Consider the following 22,968-nt stretch of genomic DNA (forward strand, 5'->3'; position numbering starts at 1 on the left):
ATTGTTGAAAAAATTGAATAAATACATGAAAAAAGAAAGAAATACAGCCAAAAGCACAAACAGATCTGATTAGTTCCATTGTGATTGAAAAGAATACAAGTAAAACCAGTTCTGACTGAAATGTTATATTAGTTAGGATGAGAGAAAATGAATAGGACACTTGAAACGATAAACATTTCCGTTTAAATAGTCATTAGGAGATAATGGTTCCAGCATGCAAACAACAGATAGCTAGAAATGCTCACTGGAGACTGTGATCAATCTGCTTTACAAAGTACCATTTGACAGAATACAATGTAATTCTCACTGAAGAAATCAGGGCAGCAGAAATTAACTATATAAAGGACATACAGTACTTTTCATTATATCTGTGCAGCAATTCTACAATAATCATGAACAGAAAAACATTAGGCCCTGTGTACAAATTGTTTGAGCTTTAAAAAGGTTGTCCTACAAAAGATATTCTACATTTTCCAAACCAGCACCTGTGTAATTAAAAATGTATTATAGCCACAGAGTTATTCAATAAATTGTATCCAAGAGTGGACTTGGAACTTAAAGGGGTTATCCAAATTCTAAAAGATGCCCCCAATGCCCTGGCCCCTCACATATTTTATAGTTCCCTACTCCCCAGCACCCATGTCGCTCCAGATCCCTGCACGGCTGCCACTGTGTCTCCCCATTGTGCGGATCAAAACATCTGGCAACAGGGGTGGGCAGCAGATAGCAGGCTGTGATGGCGACCAGCCCCCTGCTGTTGGCTGCTCCCCCCTGTTGACTTATGTTTTGATCCGCACAACTGGGAAATGCAGCAGCTGGCGTGCAGGGGTCCGGAGCAATGCGGGTGCTGGGGAAAAGGTAAGTATAATGTATATGAGGGGCCCCGAGATTTGGGTGGGGGGGGGGGATCTTAAGATTTCGATAATCACTTTAGAGTGGCCCTGGAAAAAACTAAATAAAAAACTAAAAGTGGCCCCATATTGTAGGCAAGTTAAAATTGACAGGAGGCAGGGCCAATATAAGTATGCAAGGCCAACAATACCATAGTGGAGTACAAAATACTGCCAAGCAGAACCTAATACCACAAGATCCTGCTGCCCCCACACTCAACTCTATGGCAACACAGTTGAATGCAAGAGGGCACTAATGCTTTTAGCATTTATTAATGCTGAGAGCATCAGATCACTATGTATCCGACCAGCGGCCATGAGGATGGTTTTTGGGTGGCCCCCTGTAGGGTCTATGGCCAGTCCGTCTGATTGTATCTGTATAGTGTATATTTTCTTTAGTTCTCTGTACAGCTTGCGAACACATGCTTAGTTTCACCCTTCAACTGTCACCAGCCATACCTTCAGTGAGAAGCTGTGACCATTACAAGGAGAGAGCTGCTGCAGGAACGACACAACCTCTGAGCAATGATAGGGAGAGAGGTGCAGCAGAAAGGGCACAACTTCTAAGCTATGAAAGGGAGAAAGGTGCAACAGAAATGACATGCACCCTGTGCCATGACAGGGAGAGAACAGCAGAAAGTGCATACCCCTTGAATTGAGAAGAGTCACTGGTACGAATCCATTGGAGTATCCTGGGCCCTCTGTAATGGCTCATGCATGTGCCCCATGGCTCTGCTGCGGACCACAAATAGCGGTCCGTAACACATCGGTACCAGCCGAATCGAATATACACAGATTGCGGACCCATTCACTTGAAGGGGTTCACAATATACGTTCTGGACTGCAAAAAAAAAACTAGAACACGTTCTATTTTTTGGCAGTGTGGAGGCACGGACCGAAATACCACGGAAGCGCTTTGCAGTGCTTCCGATCTGTGCCTCTGCTCCTCACTGCTCAATATCTTGCAGGCTCATTCAAGTCAATGGGTCCGCATCTGTGATATGGAGTGCACATGACTGGTGCCCATTGCCTTGTGCCTGTCTAGCATATCCACATATGCCATCACAGCATTACTTACTGTAAAAATGATGTGTGACGTTATTTTACAGAACAGGACTGATGCATAGCAGATCTGTCACTGACACTGCAGTCTATCTAACATGGCTTTTGCTCAGCATTATGGTCAATAGAACACTATTGCAGAGTCTAGTGCAAAATACAGTAGAGTAGTATTAAAGTTGTATATGGGTGTCATAAAACTAGTCAACAGGATCTTTTTTACATGGACAGCATGATGTGCTACTCCTGACACTAGGCAATTACTCTTTGGGTATGTTGACATAGGCAAAACGTGCGAATCTTGGGGGCAGAAAGCCTAGACTGAGCACACGATTTTTGCAGCAGATCTGAATGCTGATTAGACCCATTTAATTTTGCAAATCAGTGAGTGGATGCCCACAATGGTCTCAGAGCTGTTTATAGCATTGAAGTCACTAAGATACTGCAGGATGCGTCTTTTTCAGAGCCTTGGGGGGGGGGGGGGGGGAACAAGAGGCAAATTTGAGGAATTTTTCCATGCTATGGCTGCGAATTACTAATCACAGAGATGGCATAAACTTTCTGGACCTGTACCAGATTCATCAGTAGCTCAGGCAGGATGATAGTTTTGGTGCAGGGATAGACACTCAAGCAAGGTAGAGGTTTTCTCATAAATCAAAAATCATAAAGCCAAAAATGTATCAGATTGCACCAAATTCTGGAGCATTATTACTACTGGGGCCATTATGGGGGACATTATTCTTGTCATGTAACTGAATTGTTACTATGCTGCTCCTGTGGTGGAACAATCCTTTTCTTCTTGTATGCTACACATTACAACCTGTACTCGCATTCCCTAATAGCTCAGTGTGTTATTCGGTTGATTCCAAAGCGAAAGGTCACTGGTTCGAATCCAGGAGCAGCCATGAAGAAGATTTCCCAAGAAAAGCTAAACAGCATCCTACCAAACTGCATCATGTGAGTGCCATGACAGTTGGAAGAATACGAAATGAAGTCTGTCCATCCATTCCAAAGCCAAGAAGTGGACGTTCAGGCAAAATATTCGGCGTCAACAAGTCGGCTCATGATACGGTCTATCCGTTCTGGCACGACAAAACAGCAGTGGAGGTGGCTCGTATGCTTTGTAATAGTGAGATCACAGACATCCATACAAGCACCATGCAATGTGCATTACACAAGTCTGGAATGGTGGCCAGACAAAACGTAAAGAAGCCACAACTTCAATATAGTCATAAGAAGTGTCGGCTCGAGTTTGCAAAAAAGTACAAACAGTGGACAGTAGAAGGTTGGTAACAGGTGATTTGTAACGATGAGATGAAAATCAATAGACTGTGCTCTGATGGGTGCAAATGGGTCTGGAAGAAACAAGGGAAAAGGGGGCTAACTGATCAAGAAATTGAAGTTACTGTCAAGTTCGGTGGAGGAAGCCTCATGGTATGGGGTTTTTACACAGCCAAAGGCATTGGATACTTTATGAGGATCAACGGTGGTCTCAATGCTGAAGTATATGTATATACGAGTATATGAATTACTTCGTACAATCGAGTACTATGGGTATGAAAAGGACGACACAGTGTTCCAGCAGAACAACAACCCGAAGCATACGCAAATAAATGGGTCAATGACAATGAAGTAGAGGTGCTGTATTGGCCTCCACAGTCCCCAGACCTCAGCCCAATCGAACAGTTGTTAGAGTTGAAGTAAAAGCTGTATTTGTACCCAAGTGAGTAGACCAGTATGCACCAAAATTGGGAACATGTAGAGACCTGGGAACAGATTTCGGTCGAGACATGTTGGAATGTAATTGAGAGCATGTCCAGAAGAATTCAAGCAGTGTTGAAAGCCAAAGGTTGATTTACAAAATAATAAAAAATAAATAAATTTAGAATTTTAGGAGCAAAACAGTAACAATTCAGTCACAGGACAAGAATCTGCATAACTAATCATATGCTAAATAGATGCAAGTCCAATTTATGAGATCGCCAGGAGGATTGTCTATAAAATGATGGTATCTCACGTTTGAAGCTATAGTAGATGGTTAGCTATGGAGCTAAGTGGTGATGTAAAGTATCGTAAAACTCCCTGCAGCAGAAACCTATGAATAAAATGGCTAACTGCGTGATCACACCCTCTTTGGCTGTAGGAGATGATATGCACGTGAAACGTCTCAGTTTGGATCATGATCCAGGAAAAAATACTGTGGTTGGGGATATATGGAAGGGTCTGGGATGGAAAATGTCCTTGTATTCATTTGGAAACCAATAAATGTCTCCATTTAAAATGACAATTCGAAAACTATATTGTTATTCCAGACATACACATGAAACATTTGTTCAATGCATATAAAACAGATGCAGACAGAAAAATAGATCAGGACAGAATGAATTGCATGATTAGAAGTTGGGGGATTTAAAGAGGACACTCTTGACATTTCTGTTTTAGTAAGTACTAACACCTAACATTTCCCATGCAATAAGACTTCTGGAGCATTTTCTTGTAACTCAGTGTTATGTCATCCCTCTGTTATTCACGCTGGAAATGAATGAATAAATTGACAAAAAAGTGGTATACTTTCAATGGGGGCAGACTACAAAACTAATGGGGGCTGAGGGGGAGAGGTGCTAAACTCTCTTCCTGATGTAAATATTATTACAGCTTCTTATTCAGTCAATTGTAACCGTATAAATTCCTATGCAATGACCTACGCCTAGTGGTGGTTGCAGACAGCGGGATTTGTAATAGATGGGAATCAGTGATTTATCAATGTATTTTTGCTGGAGTAAATACATTAAGATTTATGGTGGTCAGAATGATTGCCATATTTATGAAGCGCCTGTTCCACTTTTTCCAACATAGAAGTAGGTTATATTGGGGGAAGACAACTATACAATGTTTTCTTAAAATTTGTTTATGACACTTACTGCTGCTTTTTGTTAGAAATCTGGGGCATTGCATGGGAGTGATTGACATGTGTACTAGGAGCCCATACTAAGTTTTTACTAAGGGGCCTTATGAGATTTGAGTGTGCCTATGGACAAATGGGTGTCACCATTCAGTTTTTCCTTACACAGTCTGACAATGGCAGCACTGATTGGACAGTATGAGAGGGCAGTGACTACTTTCTAATTTCTAGGAGGATTAAGAGAGGAACAGTGCAACACAGTTAAGAGAATTGCTATATAATGGGAAATACAAGTATTTACTAAAAAAACAGACATGTAAGGAATGGCGGCAGGTCCTTTTTAATGAGTTTTAATCAGTGTTCCCCAACTCCAGTCCTCATAACCAACCGGTCATGATTTGAGAATATTCCACAGAATGAACACCTGTGGTAAGTCCTGATGGATGGACACTAACTAGTTATATCACCTGCTCAATACTTAAGAGATCCTGACAACATGACCAGTAGGTGGGACCTGAGTTAAGGAACACTGCTCTATAGCACAGCTGGAGGCTTATAGAAGGCAGATGAGGATCTGTATCTGCTCTGTCACTTCTAGTCTATATGGGATGCAACTGGGATTCCTAGAGACGATAAACATGTATGACATTTACTTGCCAAATGATTCCCATTCAATGCAGCAGACTGAAAGCAAAAACAAGCTCTTTGTTGCAATATCTATACATATAATATATATATAAGGAAAGGGTTTTAATAAAAAATGGCAGCATAAAAACAACAGAATAAAAAATATATTTTTTAAAATAATATATATATATATATATATTATACACACACACACATTTAATTAAATATATACCGTATATAAATATATATACACACACATTTATTTAATGGAATATTCCCAATAACTAGCAACAGTATTTCATGTCAACAGCTTGTGATAACTGCCAAATACAGACCAGCCTGCTGTGCTCATTGTGGCTGGGACTGCACTCATGTGCTCATACTGTATGCCACAGTTTTATTTTCAGAGGCACTAGTGACAGTCAGCCTTATACATATAAACACACACACAGCATCACCTATGACTAGCTTTAAAGCCTAGCTCTGCCTCTTATAAAAGTTTTTAAAGGAAATGTGCCATCAGAAAATGAACTATTATTTAAATCATGCTTTTATGTATTTTTTTTATTTTTGGTGTTTTTTCCATGTCACTATGTATTTCAAAATATATAAAAACCTGCAGTTTTCACACTCACCTAGGCCTAAAATATGATAAAGAGCTAATTGAGTAATGTAAAAAACCTAGAACCAGACCTGTACCTCACATGGATTAAGAGATCTCCCCATTCATCCCCAACTCTGCTAGAGTTATATCAAGCTGGAAGCTCAGGGGGCATGCCCTTTCTGCTGCAGCTGGTGGCATTTGCAGGATGGAACTGAGAATGTATGTCAACCTCAGTGATCTGGACAAAGAAATTAGAAATAGGGCAAACAGGAGGTGGCACTATACAGATACTGTAGATTTCAGTGAATAACTATACAACATTTTTGGCTATACATTTTTAATTACATGCAATTAAAAAGTATTCAGATCCAGGTGCTGATTTGAAAAATGTTGAATATTTTTCATGGGACAACCCCTTTAAGACTTCCTGTCTTTTGACAGCAACTACATGGATCATAGACACAATGGACAGGAGGGGACCCCACTAAATTATAGGCATGCTCTGTGACCTGTGCGGAGGTCAGGAGGGAGCTGATAAGCTGTGATTTCATCTATTGTGAATGTTGGATTCTGTGTTATCCAAATAGAGGTTTTACTTGTCGTTGTAATTCTACCTTTGGTGATAATAGCTAGGATGAAATTGTAGGATCAACAATCGATCAACTTATAGAAGGAGATGCGGTGCACCGGAACTAGTATAGTTTAGTTCCATGCACCGTGTAGCACCCCAAAAATGTACCGCAAGCTTACAGTACATTTTTCACCCACTACCATCAGACCCCCCCACAGATTTAATACTGATGCCCTATCCTAAGGATTTATGTCCCAGAAAGACCTCTTAAATGTGCTTTTAGGCTACTTTTACACTAGCAGCAGGACGGATCTGACAGGCTGTTCACCCTGTCGGGTCCGTCCTGCCGCTATTTCGCCGTGCCACCGCTCCATCCCCATTGACTATAATGGGGATGTGGGCGGAGCTCCGGCGCAGCACGGCAGTGAACTGTGAAAGGCCGCCGGACTAAAAGTACTGCATGTCCGACTTTTTAGTCCGGTGGACTCTCACTGCGAACTGCGCCGGAGCTACACCCCCATCCTCATTATAGTCAATGGGAACGGAGCGTCGGTCCGGCGAAATAGCGGCAGGACGGATCCAACATGGTGAACAGCCTGTTGGATCCGTCCTGCCGCTAGTGTGAAAGTACCCTTACATAGTGTTTCTACAGTGACATTCATAACATAATAATTCTAAAGGCGAAAAAATAACTAAATAAATATATATATATATATATATATATATATCTATCTATATGAGGAAAAAATAACTAGCAGCACCACCAAGCCAGAAAACAGAGTAAAAGACGGGTGCACTGTCCGAGTATGGTAACTGGTGCTTACCCACTGATACGGAATAAAAAACCGGACTGCACTCCAAAGAATCTTCAGTGAAAAAAGGATTTATTCACCCATAGGGTGGCACAAGCGACGTTTCGGCTCTCACATGAGCCTTTCTCAAGCCTATATATATATATATATATATATATTCACGATACAGTGATTGTATATCATGAAAGTAGGGCATTTAAGTAGAAACATGCAATGGTGATTTCCTCATCTCAAACAATTTATTGAAACAAAAGCAAAGTGGTGGGTATACCCCCACAATAAATGTCAATGTCTCAATAACTTGTAATGTGGCTAAATCATAAATTACTGCTTGACAACGACGTCTCATGAGTTCATAATGTCGACTTATTATCTGCAGAGGCACGGCATCCTACTCTTCTTGAATAGAGGCCCTTAGGTCATTGAGGTTCTTTGGTACAGTCTCTACACGGCAATTCAGCTGGTCCTGTAGGTTTTCAAGGGGATACAGGTCTGGAGAAAGTGTAGGCCACTCAATTTGAGTCTCCAGCAGCCGTTCCCTAATGATGTGACCCCGATGAGCTGGTGCATTGTCATCCATGAAGATGAAATTATGCCTGTGTTGTTCATGCAGAGACACAATGACTATATTAATGGTGTTATTTAAAAAGTATGGGCTTGTCACTGTACCATTCACAAAGTGTAGAGCAGTTATGTATTGACTAGACACACCTGCCCACACTAACACCACCACCAAAGTTTCGTCTATGGCTGATGCATAGCGTTCGCCTTGACGTCTCCAACATCGTTGGCGGCCATCATTTCTGTTCAGCGTGGATCAACTTTCATTAATGAACAGTACTAAGACCCACTGGTCCCTCGTCCAGTGTAGATACTCCCTGGCCCATACAAGATGATGACGCCTGTGCTTGGTGGTGTGGTCAGGAACCCTCCCTTGCAGGTCATCTAGCATGCTGATGTAAACGGTTTCGAATGGTCTCACATGACACTTGGGTGCCTTTCACCTCCCTTAAATGTGCTTGGGGTTGTCTGGAATTCATCATCCGGTTCCGCAGGGCATTGTTCACAATGAAGCGATCATCAATGTGGGATGTGGCCAAAGGACGTCCACTTCTGTGCCTTTCTGCGACTCTTCCGGTTTCTCTGCATCTATGTTGCAACCTGCTGATGACACTCTGACACTGTAAACTCAGTGGCTACTTCTGTCTGAGAACATGCTGCTTGAAGGCTCACAATGGCGAGGTACTGTTGATTAATTGTTAGGCGTCGTCTTAGTTTCGAAATGACAAAATGTGAACAGCACGATGAGGAGGTCTGTTTAAATACCAATTCTAACTGAACCAGGACATTTGTTAAGTGATTCATGGATCAAACATGTTGTAAATTTTGCAAGTTGTGCAAAAAGTACAGAAAAATTGAACAGTTGGACATGTGCATTCAAAAGTTTAAGGAAGGTCACGTTAAGTTCTCCTGTAAAGGTTAGAGTGCATTTTAGGTTCATCCTGAAATTTCACCCACAAGCCAAATATCACTAACCTTTTGTGAGTAATGTGTGTGTATGTATGTATATATATATATATATATATATATATATATATACAGACGTGGACAAAATTGTTGGTACCCTTTGGTCAATGAAAGAAAAAGTCACAATGGTCACAGAAATAACTTTAATCTGACAAAAGTAATAATAAATTAAAATTCTATAAATGTTAACCAATGAAAGTCAGACATTGTTTTTCAACCATGCTTCAACAGAATTATGTAAAAAAATAAACTCATGAAACAGGCATGGACAAAAATGATGGTACCCCTAACTTAATATTTTGTTGCGCAACCTTTTGAGGCAATCACTGCAATCAAACGCTTCCTGTAACTGTCAATGAGACATCTGCACCTCTCAGCAGGTATTTTGGCCCACTCCTCATGAGCAAACTGCTCCAGTTGTGTCCGGTTTGAAGGGTGCCTTTTCCAGACTGCATGTTTCAGCTCCTTCCAAAGATGCTCAATAGGATTGAGGTCAGGGCTCATAGAAGGCCACTTTAGAATAGTCCAATTTTTTCCTCTTAGCCATTCTTGGGTGTTTTTAGCGGTGTGTTTTGGGTCATTGTCCTGTTGCAAGACCCATGACCTGCGACTGAGACCAAGCTTTCTGACACTGGCTAGTACATTTCTCTCTAGAATTCCTTGATAGTCTTGAGATTTCATTGTACCCTGCACAGATTCAAGACACCCTGTGCCAGACGCAGCAAAGCAGCCCCAGAACATAACAGAGCCTCCTCCATGTTTCACAGTAGGGACAGTGTTCTTTTCTTGATATGCTTCATTTTTTCGTCTGTGAACATACAGCTGATGTGCCTTGGCAAAAACTTCGATTTTTGTCTCATCTGTCCACAGGACATTCTCCCAGAAGCTTTGTGGCTTGTCAACATGTAGTTTGGCATATTCCAGTCTTGCTTTTTTATGATTCGTTTTCAACAATGGTGTCCTCCTTGGTCGTCTCCCATGTAGTCCACTTTGGCTCAAACAACGACGGATGGTGCGATCTGACACTGATGTTCCTTGAGCATGAAGTTCACCTTGAATCTCTTTAGAAGTCTTTCTAGGCTCTTTTGTTACCATTCGGATTATCCGTCTCTTAGATTTGTCATCAATTTTCCTCCTGCGGCCACGTCCAGGGAGGTTGGCTACAGTCCCATGGATCTTAAACTTATGAATAATATGTGCAACTGTACTCACAGGAACATCTAGTTGCTTGGAGATGGTCTTATAGCCTTTACCTTTAACATGCTTGTCTATAATTTTCTTTCTGATCTCTTGAGACAGCTCTTTCCTTTGCTTCCTCTGGTCCATGTCGAGTGTGGTACACACCATATCACCAAACAACACAGTGATTACCTGGAGCCATATATATAGGCCCAATGGCTGATTACAAGGTTGTAGACACCTGTGATGCTAATTAGTGGACACACCTTGAATTAACATGTCCCTTTGGTCACATTATGTTCTGTGTTTTCTAGGGGTACCATCATTTTTGTCCATGCCTGTTTCATGAGTTTATTTTTTTACATAATTCTGTTGAAGCATGGTTGAAAAACAATGTCTGACTTTCATTGGTTAACATTTATAGAATTTTAATTTATTATTACTTTTGTCAGATTAAAGTTATTTCTGTGACCATTGTGACTTTTTCTTTCATTGACCAAAGGGTACCAACAATTTTGTCCACGTCTGTATATATATATATACACATACACACACACACACACTATATATATATATATATATATATATATATATATATATATATATATATATATATATATAGCGTCAGAGGAATCGCATTGTTAAAAGGGTACAAAAGAATTTCCAAGGCATTAGATATACCATGGAACACAGTGAAGACAGTCATCATCAAGTTGAGAGAACATGGCACAACAGTGACATTACCAAGAACTGGACGTCCCTCCAAAATTGATGAAAAGATGAGAAGAAAACTGGTCTGGGAGGCTACCAAGAGGCCTACAGAAACATTAAAGGAGCTGCAGGAATATCTGGCAAGTACTGGCTGTGTGGTACATGTGACAACAATGTCCCGTATTCTACATATGTCTGGGCTATGGGGTAGAGTGGCAAGACGAAGAAAAACATCCCAGCCAGGCTACATTTTGCAAAAACACATCTGAAGTCTCCCAAAAGCATGTGGGAAAAAGTGTTATGGTCTGATGAAACCAAGGTTGAACTTATTGGCCATAATTCCGAAAGATATGTTTGGCCCAAAAACAACACTGCACATCACCAAAAGAACACCATACCCACAGTGAAGCATGGTCGTGGCAGCATCATGCTTTGAACTGTTTTTCTTCAGCTGGAACTGGGGCCTTAGTTAAGCTAGAGGGAATTATGAACAGTTCCAAATACCAGTCAATATTGGCACAAAATCTTCAGGCTTCTGCTAGAAAGCTGAACATGAAGAGGAACTTCATCTTTCAGCATGACAACGACCCAAAGCATACATCCAAATCAACAAAGGAATGGCTTCACCAGAAGAAGATTAAAGTTTTGGAATGACCCAGCCAGAGCCCAGACCTGTATCCGATTGAAAATCTGTGTGGTGATCTGAAGAGGGCTGTTCACAGGAGATGCCCTTGCAGATTTGGAGTCTTTTTGCAAAGAAGGGTGGGCAAATCTTGCCAAGTCAAAATGTGCCATGCTGATAGACTTATACCCAAAAAGACTGAATGCTGTAATAAAATCAAAAGGTGCTTCAACAAAGTATTAGTTTAAGGGTGTGCACACTTATGCAACTATATTATTTTATTTTTATATTTTTTCTTCCCTCTACCTAAAAGATTTCAGTTTGTTTTTCAATTAAGTTGTACAGTTTATAGGTCACATTAAAAGGTGGAAATAGTTCTCAAATAATTTATCTTTGACTCATTTTTTTACATCACAGAAACCTGACATTTTAACAGGGGTATGTATGCTTTTTATATCCACTGTACATACATACATACACTATATATAGCACATATACACACACCACATACCGTATGTTTTGGACTATAAAACTCACATTTTTTTCTAGCAAGAACAAGTCTTGCTAAAAAGTGCTTACGTCTGGAGTCAGGGTGGACCACCAGGGCTAGACCTCCCTGAATGCTTTCTCAATGATCCCGCAGAGCGCTCATACAGAGCTTTGCTGGATCGATGAGAGAGCTTTGCGCCTGCCCACTTCTCTCTCTCATGACTGACATAGATCTCTGTGATCAGTGAAGGCATAGAGGGGACTGTTAGAAACACAGCCTTCTCCATCTTTAAGGTCTCCACGCTGCAGTAAAGGAGAAGAAAGATCCGATTACAAGGGTTCTCCCACCAGCAATCTGTCTTGGAATATGAGCAGGACTGGTTGCCACCACTTGCAGAGCTGCTAGGGGGCAGAGGAGGCAGAAGCTCAATACACACTACAATGCTCAACAAAAGATCACATGCAATCCTGTCTATAATATGTCAGCATGGCAGAGCAGCCCGACAGGAAGACTCATCAATATGTAGTATATGCAATTGGCAGAGCATAGTGTGTAGTGAGGCCCTGCACCCCTCAGGCAGCTCTGCATATGGTAGCATCCAGGCCTGCTCACATTGTAGAATACGTTGCTGGTGGCCCTTTAAACTGCAGCTAAATATTCTTTGAGGATTTCATGAGTGGGCGGGGCCCAAGCAGGACGACAATAAAGTGCTTGTAAGTGTAAAGAACAGAGTTTTTATTAACCCCTTCATGTCATCTGTCAAACATGTATGGTACACTGGGAAGTGATGTCTCGACAGTCACGGTAAAGGCACGGCTTGCTGATCAGGCGGGTCCAGGAGCTGCGCCCACCCGACCAGCAGCAGGGGTCCGGCTGTTCCTGACAGTGTGTCCCTGTTGTGTACGCTGGCATCGGTGAATACACAGATGTCGGCGCTTTAACCCCCTGTATGCCATGGTCAGCTCTGACGGTGGCCTGTATGGAGATTGTGGAGGGAGGGAGCTCCTTCGCCGTCCCCATTGGGTCCCCGATAGCTGAGAAGGCAGCCTGATGCTTTCCATAGGTATCGGGGCTTGCCTTCTATGGAAGCATCTGAAACCCAGTCCTCTGGGTCTACAGACAAGCAGGCTGTCAGTGTAATAAATACAAATAATTATATATACACACATACACACGCAGTGGCATGCCAAAGTTTGGGCACCCCTGTGAACAGTTAAAGTTGAAATCAAATGATCTCCAAAAGACTAAGTTAAAAAGTAAAAATAAAAAATAAAATAGAAAAGTACCTGAAGAAAAACTCTGGGTACCCTGCATGGTTAGTACCCAGTTGCAACCCCGTTGGCAAGTATCCCAGCTTGTAAACACTTTTTGTAGCCAGCCAGAACTGTGAGAGCCATGGTAAAACCTTCAAGTTGCACCTTTTGTGGTAGTCTATTGTGGATTTTAAGGAGTGATTAAATAGAAGTCACCCTCTTTTCAACTTCAGCTTTATACCTGTGGTGTCAAAATGCTCACTCCACCCTTTGATAAATAACCTAAGGGTAAATGGGGTCACTTATTGGGTGTTTTCACTGTATGGGTATCTCCAGCAGAATCTGTGCTCTCCTTCCCTTCTGAGCCATGTGCCCATACATTTCTGCAAAATATCAGTGTTGACAAAATGCTCATACCACCCCTTAATACCTTGAGTGGTGTAGTTTGCAAAGCGGGATCACTTCTTGGGGCTCCATATATTAAATCCCTGAGCCTCTATATTTGTCATCACAAGTTGTGTAAATCATCACAATGGGCATCAGATGCAGATGGTTCTCTTTACAAAATTGTAAATGTACACAAAATTTGGAGGTCTTTTTCTCCTATTACTACTTGTAAAAATGAAGAAACTGGGGCCACAGTAACATTTTATTGGAAAAAATTACAGTTTTCATTTTCACAAGCCAAGGGTTTCTAAATTCTTTGAAACATCTGTGGGGCCAACTCCACCCCTCGATAAATTTCTTGAGGGGTCGAGTTTACAAAATTTGGCTTATAGGATAGCTACCTTATATATTGTGCCATTATAGGCTCAGGTTTTGTATCTTCTTGGAAAGAGCTGATGTGCATATCTTCTTCACAGAATCATGGGTTGCTTGGTCTATAAGACTCCTCACACCAACTGGGAGAAACTGTATCCCATGAACACAAGACTATTTGCCACTCTGCATGATCCTGGCACAAAGTACAGCAGAATGCCATGGGGGCAACTATATTTAGGTTCAGTTTCAGTATTCATTTCTAGGTTTAGTCGTCCTTTAATAGAAAGTCGTAAAGACAGTGCATGTACTGCTGGTTGTAGCAGCAGTCTTGTGGATATTTCCCCCTCTATTTTGGTTTAGTCTAGCAGTACTGATTCCCATATGAATACTCCTCCCATACAAATATGTATCTGTTTGTTTTTTTCCAGTATGCGATCCTCTGTTTCTGCTACGACACAGTGAGGCGTAAATAAGGATCACTAGACTAAGCAAGCACATTCGTTTCAACCTTCAAAAATAAAAAGCTCATCCATTGTATTGCCAAATAAATTTCTACACAGACTGTGATTTCATTGTGTGCCCCATGTGGTACACATACTATATAGATCACTGGTGGGACCTTTTGATTCTATGCAGCCCAAAAATACCCCATGTATAATATGCAATTTTATTGTGAGAAATCAAAAACAGCTGTAATTTTGGCTGCCTGGGAAATAAAGAATTGGAATGACTCGGGCTGTTCAAGTTCTCATTGTAAAGAAAGAAATGTATTACTGTGCTGCCTGCCAAAATAAAATTATACACAGCATTATAGCCAATAAATTACCAATCATCATTTTTATGAAAAAAGCTGAAATAAGCCTATTTCACTCAGAAAACCAATGTAGAAAATAAACCTGGCTTGAATAGTATTATTGATTCAACGACTTCAAAATGTGTCACACTAGTGAACACAGACAATACATATGGCAAGCACATGCACTTGCTGTGAACTGGTTTTACTTGCTATGATCTTCAGTGCGTAGGTGCTCTAAAGGATTGTTCCCCGATCTACACTTTACTAGGATTTTTTGGCTATAAATCTTGTAGGATGGAAATCCAGTCAACAAATGATTTAATTACCTGGATTTCTACATTAACAACAACTAAAATATGATCTGATTGCTATCCAAGTCAAAATTATAAGCAAACACAATATAAGTAATCTCACAACCCACAAACAACTGTAGCATTCAGGTATTTATTGAACACATTGAGTAAACATCTACAGCACAGGGAGAAAAGATAAAGGTGCTACTACACTGTCCAATGTAAGGGTAAGTGCCGATAGATGAGAACACATCCACTGGTGCTTGTTTTTACCGGCCTGATTACATAGGCCAATACAAAGAAAATGCTGCAGGAACAACTGCTACCACAGTCTCTTTCACCTCTTTGAAGATTGTCCATTGTGCTCCTGGAGTGATCATAACAGGGTGCCTACTTTTACAGAGATTAGTAGCAACAATCCTAAATTCCATCTACTTAAACACATTTTGGCAATTAGTGCTTGAAGAAGAAGTCATGAACATAGAGGATCACCTATATTTTCCCATTGCACTGCGGATATTTACTCAGAGTGCTCAATAAAAGACATGAACTGTGCAACTTTAATTGTGACCTAGATAACAATCGGGGCACAAGACAGAAAGCTAAATAATAATAATAATTTTTCTTGCAACTGTAGTAATGAAGTTCCAGAAATTAGTGCTGACCCTGCAAGTATCGTCTATACTGTTGCAGAACAAATAGAACTTGACTCGATTTACTGTAGATGTATTATGCCCACTTAATTATTGCAGTCATAAGTTTCTGTATATAAGTAAAAAGGCACAGACTGTTGACGTAACGGGAAAAGGTAAACATGTTCGGAACTTCTGTCCTCTCACTAAAGTAGAGCTGTAAAAGTTAACCAAGGTAGACTGGACATGTATGATTCTGGGAATCTGCAGTGCTGATGGGGTGAATAGATTGCAAACCACAATCTTGGAAGCCTATATCAGCTGTCAAGACTATAATGTACAAAACTGACTGTAAATCTGTTTCAAGGTGACTTCCTAAAAAAAAAATGTCAGCACTTAATTAATAACAGATCAGTAATTTTAGATAAATGTTTAATTGCAATTTCTCATTCACACCATTAATGTGACATTCCATAAGGTTAAGATACTGGACGTTAAAACAGAATAATCATCATCATTATTACAGTTCATAACTACTAGGGCATGGCCTCAGTTAAGTAGTCGCTGGTAAAGACATTTATTCAGATTCCCACAGGGATCAGAGACCTTGTTTAAACTCTCGAGGCTCTCCTTCATACAATCCTACATGTTCAGCCCTTAAGTGTGAGATTTGGCACCGGAAAAATTGCTTGGTCACACTAGAGTATAAAGCCACTGAAGATGAGTTGACAGCTTACCAAATGGTTATTAAAACACATGATTAGATCTTCAGGACAAATGTTTTGGAGACACTTTCTAATCTATTTACGCCAGTGTAAATAGGTAATACATTTTGTTGCACGCCATTTTTGTGGTAAAATTTGGACTTTTCCCTACTCGCACCATTTTTCCAAAGTGGTGTGGTTGGGCCGGCAGCCCGGCTCATTTATTATTTTTTAAGCTGGCTTTTGGCATGGAAAATGGCTGAAATCTACTCCAGCAAGAGGGCTGGCATAGAGTTAAACCTGTTGCACAGCCTGCTGGACAAAGCGCAAAACTTATGCAGAGGTCTTCTCCTCTACATAACCGGCTCTTCCTCTGGTAGCGCAGAGGTACTTGAGACAGGCATGGAAAACTCTGGTCTTAATAAATGTTCCCCTTTGTATTTTATTAGGAGGACTACGTGCCACAAGGCCTAATCTACAAAACAATGCAGATCCTCATACAATGAATTCTGCAGAGTGGCAAACGCTGTAGCTTAACCACCTCAGCTCCCCTAGCTTAAACCCCCTTAATGACCAGACCACTTTTTACAATTCTGCACTACACTACTTTCACAGTTTATTGCTCGGTCATACAACTTACCACCCAAATGAATTTTACCTTCTTTTCTTCTCACTAACAGAGCTTTCATTTGGTGGTATTTCATTGCTGACATTTTTACTTTTTTTTATATTAATCAAAATTGACCGAAAGTTTGGCCAAACAAATGACATTTTTCACTTTCTGTTGTAAAATTTTTCAAATAAAACTCAATTTCTATATAAAATGTTCTCTAAATTTATTGTTCTACATGTCTTTGATTTAAAACAAAAAAAAATGCAATAAGTGTATATTTATTGGTTTGGGTAAAAGTTAGAGTTTACAAACTATGGTGCAAAAAAATTTAATTTACGCACTTTGACTTTCTGAGCACCTGTCATGTTTCCTGAGGTTCTACAATGCCCAGACAGTAGAAACACCCCACAAATGACCCCATTTCGGAAAGTAGACACCCTAAGGTATTCGCTGATGGGCATAGTGAGTTCATGGAAGTTTTTATTTTTGTCACAAGTTAGCGAAAATTGGAATTTATATATTATTTTTTTCTTACAAAGTCTCATATTCCATTAGCTTGTGACAAAAAATACAATTTTACATGAACTCGCCATGCCCCTCACAAAAAGACTTGGGGTGTCTTCTTTCCAAAATGGGGTCACTTGTGGGGTATTTATACTGCTCTGGCATTTTAGGGGACCTAAAGCGTAAGAAGTAGTTTGGAATCCAAATGAGTAAAAAATGCCCTGTGAAATCCTAAAGATACTCATTGGAATTTGGGCCCGTTTGTGCACCTGGGCTGCAAAAAAGTGTTACACATGTGGTTTTGCCGTACTCAGAAGAAGTAGGGAAATGTGTTTTGGGGTGTATTTTTACATATACACATGCTAGGTGAGATAAATATCTCTGTAAAAGACAACTTTTCCCATTTTTTTATACAAAGTTGTCATTTTACAGAGATATTTCTCTCATCCAGCAAAGGGGCACAAATTCCAATGAGTACCTTTAGGATTTGACAGGGCATTTTCAAGCATTTGGATTCCGTGAGGGGTATGGTGAGTTCATGTAAGATTTTATTTTTGGTCACAAGTTAGTGGAATATGAGACTTTGTAAGAAAAAACAAAAACAAAAAAAAATGTCCGCTAACTTGTGCCCAAAAAAAATAATCTTCTATAAACTCGTCATGCCCCTCAAAAGTGATCTTTATAGTGCTGCAGCGATTTTACGGTGTTTTTGCAGTGATCATATAAAAAAAATATTCTGTCACTGCGGTGGGGCGGACTGGATCAGGCCTGATCGGGCAAAAACGGCGTTTTTTGTAGAGCCTATAGAACTTGCGGACAAGAAAGGGCATTTTCTATATAGTTCTGGCAATGTGTGGATCCACAAAATGCGGAAAGCACATTGCTGGTGTCCGTGTTTTGACAGATGCGCAAAACACATACGGACGTCTGAATGGAGCCTTACAGGGGGGTGATCAATGACAGGGGGGTGATCAGGGAGTCTATATGGGGTGATCAGGGGTTAATAAGTGACAGGGGGGGTGTAGTGTAGTGTGGTGATTGGTGCTACTTACAGCTGCCTGTGTCCTCTGGTGGTCGATCCAAGCAAAAGGAACCACCAGAGGACCAGGTGGCAGGTATATTAGACGCTGTTAACAAAATAGCATCTAATATACTTTTTTAGGGTTAAAAAATAAAAAATCGCATCTACAGCCTGCCAGTGAATGATCGCAGCTGACAGGCTGTAGTTTAACTTCTCAGCCGCGCGTCGCTGTGAACGACCGCGCATGCGCGTTCACGCGAAATCTCGGCTCTCGCGGGATGATACGCCAAGGAGGAATAACCCGGCCGCCCGCAGGACGCATCCCTGCGTTAGGCGGTCGGGAGAAGGTTAAAGAGGACATTTCATCGGTCCAAACATTGTGACAGCGGTGCCCAGGGATCTCACTGCACTTACTATTATCCCTGGGCGCCGCTCCGTTCTCCCGTTATGTCCTCCGGTATGTTCGGGGACTTGGTTATAGTAGGAGGAGAATGCCCTTGTTCTGCTCGGCGTCTTCTCCTAGGCTGTAGCGCTGGCCAATCGCATCGCAGAGCTCACAGCCTGGGAGAAAAAACCTCCCAGGCTGTGAGCTCTGCGATGCGATTGGCCAGCGCTACAGCCTAGGAGAAGGAGACGCCCAACAGAACAAGGGCAGACTCCGCCTACTATAACAAGTCCCCGAACATACCGGAGGACATAACGGGAGAACGGAGCAGCGCCCAGGGATAATAGTAAGTGCAGTGAGATCCCTGGGTGCCGCTGTATATGTCATGATACTTAGTTCACAATGTTTGGACCAATGAAAGGTCCTCTTTAAGACATTTTTCAATCAGGCCATCTACATTTGAAAATCAAATTAATTACAAACTATCACCACAATCGGATAGGAAATTATATGGAATGGAGCTGCAAAGCCCTTTATTTGCACCACCTATAAAGAAACTCAGCAAAAATTTCTGATGTACTGGTATCAAACGTCATTCTCTAGACTCTTTTTCCTATCAACATGCTAAATGTCCATGGCAAAAAGTCCACCTTGCTGTTCTTAAAGATTTGCATAGCTGCAGTCAATTATTGCAAGATCCTAGATCCAGACTGCCCTCTTACTGGTCTCGACCTATATAGTTAGACTCAAAGAGAATAAATCTCTAGAATATTTGACAGCACCCCTTAAAGTAGTATTCCGGTTGATTCAAGTTGTCCCCTATTCACAGTGGGGGAGGGACCCCCATTGATCACAAGAACAGAGGACGCGTTCATCCTGCAGCCCCCCTGAAATGAACGGAGATGCTGGTTGCACGTGGCTGCTCTATTAATTTATATGAGAGCTCCAGAGATAGCTGCGCACAACGCTTGGCTATCTCAGGAACTCCCATTAAAATGAATAGAGCAGGAGCATGCATGTGCCACTGGCCGCTCTGTTCTTTTCAGGGGGGCTGCAGGGAGTACATGTCCTCCATTCTCGTGATCGGTAAGGGTCCCAGCGATAGGCGCCCCCCCCCCCACCAATCTAATAGTTATCACCTATCATGAGGGTGAAACAACCGGAATACCCCTTTAATACTCTGGAGTCATTCATCACAATCTGGGATCCATAGATACCTTGTGCAAACTAAATTTGTGTTAACTTTTTTTCATTGTTATTTAGTTAGTGTTAACTAATTGTTAGCATTATGGGAATTACTACTAGCTGGTAACTGAATCTTAGTACTGGTACTGCACCTTAACTTTGTCTAGTCTCATGTTTACCATCTATTTGCCATTGCATCAGTCCTATATTGTAACATATTATTTGATGGACTGACTACATACTATAGGATTTCTCTTAGTATAAAGCATGTCATGTGTCAATACCATTTTAACTTGCTTCCTCCAAGTGATAACTCAGTATCTTTTCTGTGCCGATGTTGGTGTTCCTTATTAGGAATAAGGTATAAGCATTTTGGCGTTCAACGTTCCCCATCCTTTTGCACTCAAGGGGAATAGACCGCTGTCAGATGTGTCTGGCAGGGTTTTATTCTCCTCTCCCTATTGACAAGATGTGCACACTCAGCTGAGCCAAGCTTGCACGAGTGTAGGGGAAGTTGGAAGAAAAAGCTATCTGAAAAATGAGCATTCTAAATACAGCTCTAAGGAGAAGATAGCCACCTTCAGCCATTAAAGTGCATCAATGAATGAGGATTCTAAATCTACAAGCTAAGGCCCCATGCACACGGCCGTGTTTCACAGCCGTGTGCGGGCCGTGGAACCGCGGCCTGGATCCCTCCTGAGAGCAGGAGCGCACGGCGTCACTGGTTGCTATGACGCCGTGCGCTCCCTGCTGCCGGCATAGTACAGTAATACACTGGTATAGATCATACCAGTGTATTACTGTATTGCGGCGGCAGCAGCAGGGAGCGCACGGCGTCATAGCAACCAGTGACGCCGTGCGCTCCTGCTCTCAGGAGGGATCCAGGCCGCGGTTCCACGGCCCGCACACGGCTGTGAAACACGGCCGTGTGCATGGGGCCTAACAGTAAGAAATACAATAATAGAAGTCAGACAATAATTCAATCAACAGAGTATTTATTTCCACAAAACCTGATATCCCTCACTTACCTTGACAAAAGGCCTGATATATTTTTTGAGTTTGATCTGCAAAAGACATCAAAGGTGGAACATGAAACACAATGCCCTCCATTATATAAACCCAGTGATAAAGGGGTTGTCTCACTTCAGCAAATGGAATTTATCATATAGAGAAAGTTAAAGGGGTTGTCTCACTTTAGTAAGTGGCATGCATGATGTAGAGAAAGTTAATACAAGCCATTTACTAATGCATTGTGATTGTCCATATTGCTTTTTTCGCTGTCTGGATTCATTTTTCTTTCACATTATACACTGCTCGTTTCCATGGTTACAGACCACCCGGCAATCCATCAGCGGTGGTCATGCTTGCACCCTATAGGAAAAAGCACCAGCCTCTCTGGCGGCCGGGACCATAGGAACGCACATAGGCTAGTGCTTTTACCTATATTGTGCAAGCATGACCACCGCTGATGGATTGCAGGGTGGCCTGTATCCATGGAAACTAGCAGTGTACAATGTGATGGAAAAATGAATCCAGCCAGCAAAGGAAGCAATATAGATAATGACAATATATTAGAAAGTGGCTTGTATTAACTTTCTCTACATGATAAATGCCACTTACTGAAGTGAGACAACCACTTTAATACAAGCCACTTACTAATATATTGTGATTGTCCATATTGCCTCCTCTGGCTTGATTCATTCCTATCACATTGCTTGTATCCAGGGGTTATGACCACCCTGCAATCCATCAGCGGCAGCTGTGCATGCATACTATAAGAAATAGCCTATGAGACCCCCACGGTCCCGGCCACTACAGAGGCCGGCACCTTTTTCTTTAGTGTGCAAGCACAGCCACCGCTGCTGGATTGCAGGGTGGTCATAACCCCTGAATATGAGCAGTGTATAATGAGATGAAAAAAAATATCAAGCTAGCAAATGAGGTAATATGGAAAATCAGAATACATTAGTAAGTGCCTGGTATTAACTTTGTCTACATGACAAATACTATTTGCTCAAATGAGACATCCCCTTTAAGACTGCACAGTGTAGACCCCAAACAGTAATTCATTTGTACACAAAACCCAAACTGCGCTCACTGGCTGATATAAACTGCATGCTATATTTTATTGTCTAAATATGTTATATGATCATTACCAACTCTGCAGGTCTAAACAGTTTGCATGAACACATTACAATTAAAGGGGTTGTCCTGTCTTTGAGCCAACAACACCTTTGGTCCAGACCTGTCCCCCTGAACATAAAAAAGGAATATTCATTTGGTCACTGCCCCATTGCTGCTCCGTTCCTGGCTGCCTCTGGTGACACAAGACCAGGAAATAGCCAGGTCTCTTGATGATGCAGCCAGAGGCCTTAGCGGTCACAGAGGCTTGATTGGCCTCAGCAGCCACGGGACCCAGCTACTACATGACTCTGCAGGAACCGGAAGCAGCTGGGAAAGGAGCAGCCTTGGGACCGTGTACAGGTCTTCCTTTATGTTCAGGGGCACAGATCTAGAACAAAGGGGTTGTTGGCTCCACTTTAACTAATATGAGGAGGTATGTCAAATGCAGGTCTTCGTATTTCTTTAAGAACCATAAAAAGCACACTGCATACAGGAAGTGGTGCACTCGCCCATGATGTAAATAACTTATATAATAAGATGAACCACCCTTCAGTTTACAATATCATGCCTTCAATTGTGACCATTTCGCAATCTTCTGCTACACATAGGATTATGGTATTTAGGATTTGGAGGGCATTTTGCTAAAGAAAATGACTGGTTCTTTAGCAGGCAATATATATTTCCCTGTCAGCACACAGCTGT

At 41.5% G+C, this 22,968-nt stretch overlaps 1 protein-coding gene across 1 annotated transcript in view; it reads right to left on the minus strand.

Moving 5' to 3' along the window:
- The window catches only part of ARHGAP26 (Rho GTPase activating protein 26), a 380,080-nt gene that overhangs the window by 105,701 nt on the left and 251,411 nt on the right, over positions 1–22,968 (minus strand). Inside the window, exon 20 of the mRNA XM_044277261.1 lies at positions 21,171–21,206. Within this exon, the coding sequence (XP_044133196.1) occupies positions 21,171–21,206 (36 nt within the window). The remainder of the gene's footprint in view (positions 1–21,170; positions 21,207–22,968) is intronic.

This window comes from Bufo gargarizans, chromosome 2 (assembly GCF_014858855.1).
Source record: "Bufo gargarizans isolate SCDJY-AF-19 chromosome 2, ASM1485885v1, whole genome shotgun sequence".
In the NCBI taxonomy this organism is placed as follows: domain Eukaryota; kingdom Metazoa; phylum Chordata; class Amphibia; order Anura; family Bufonidae; genus Bufo; species Bufo gargarizans.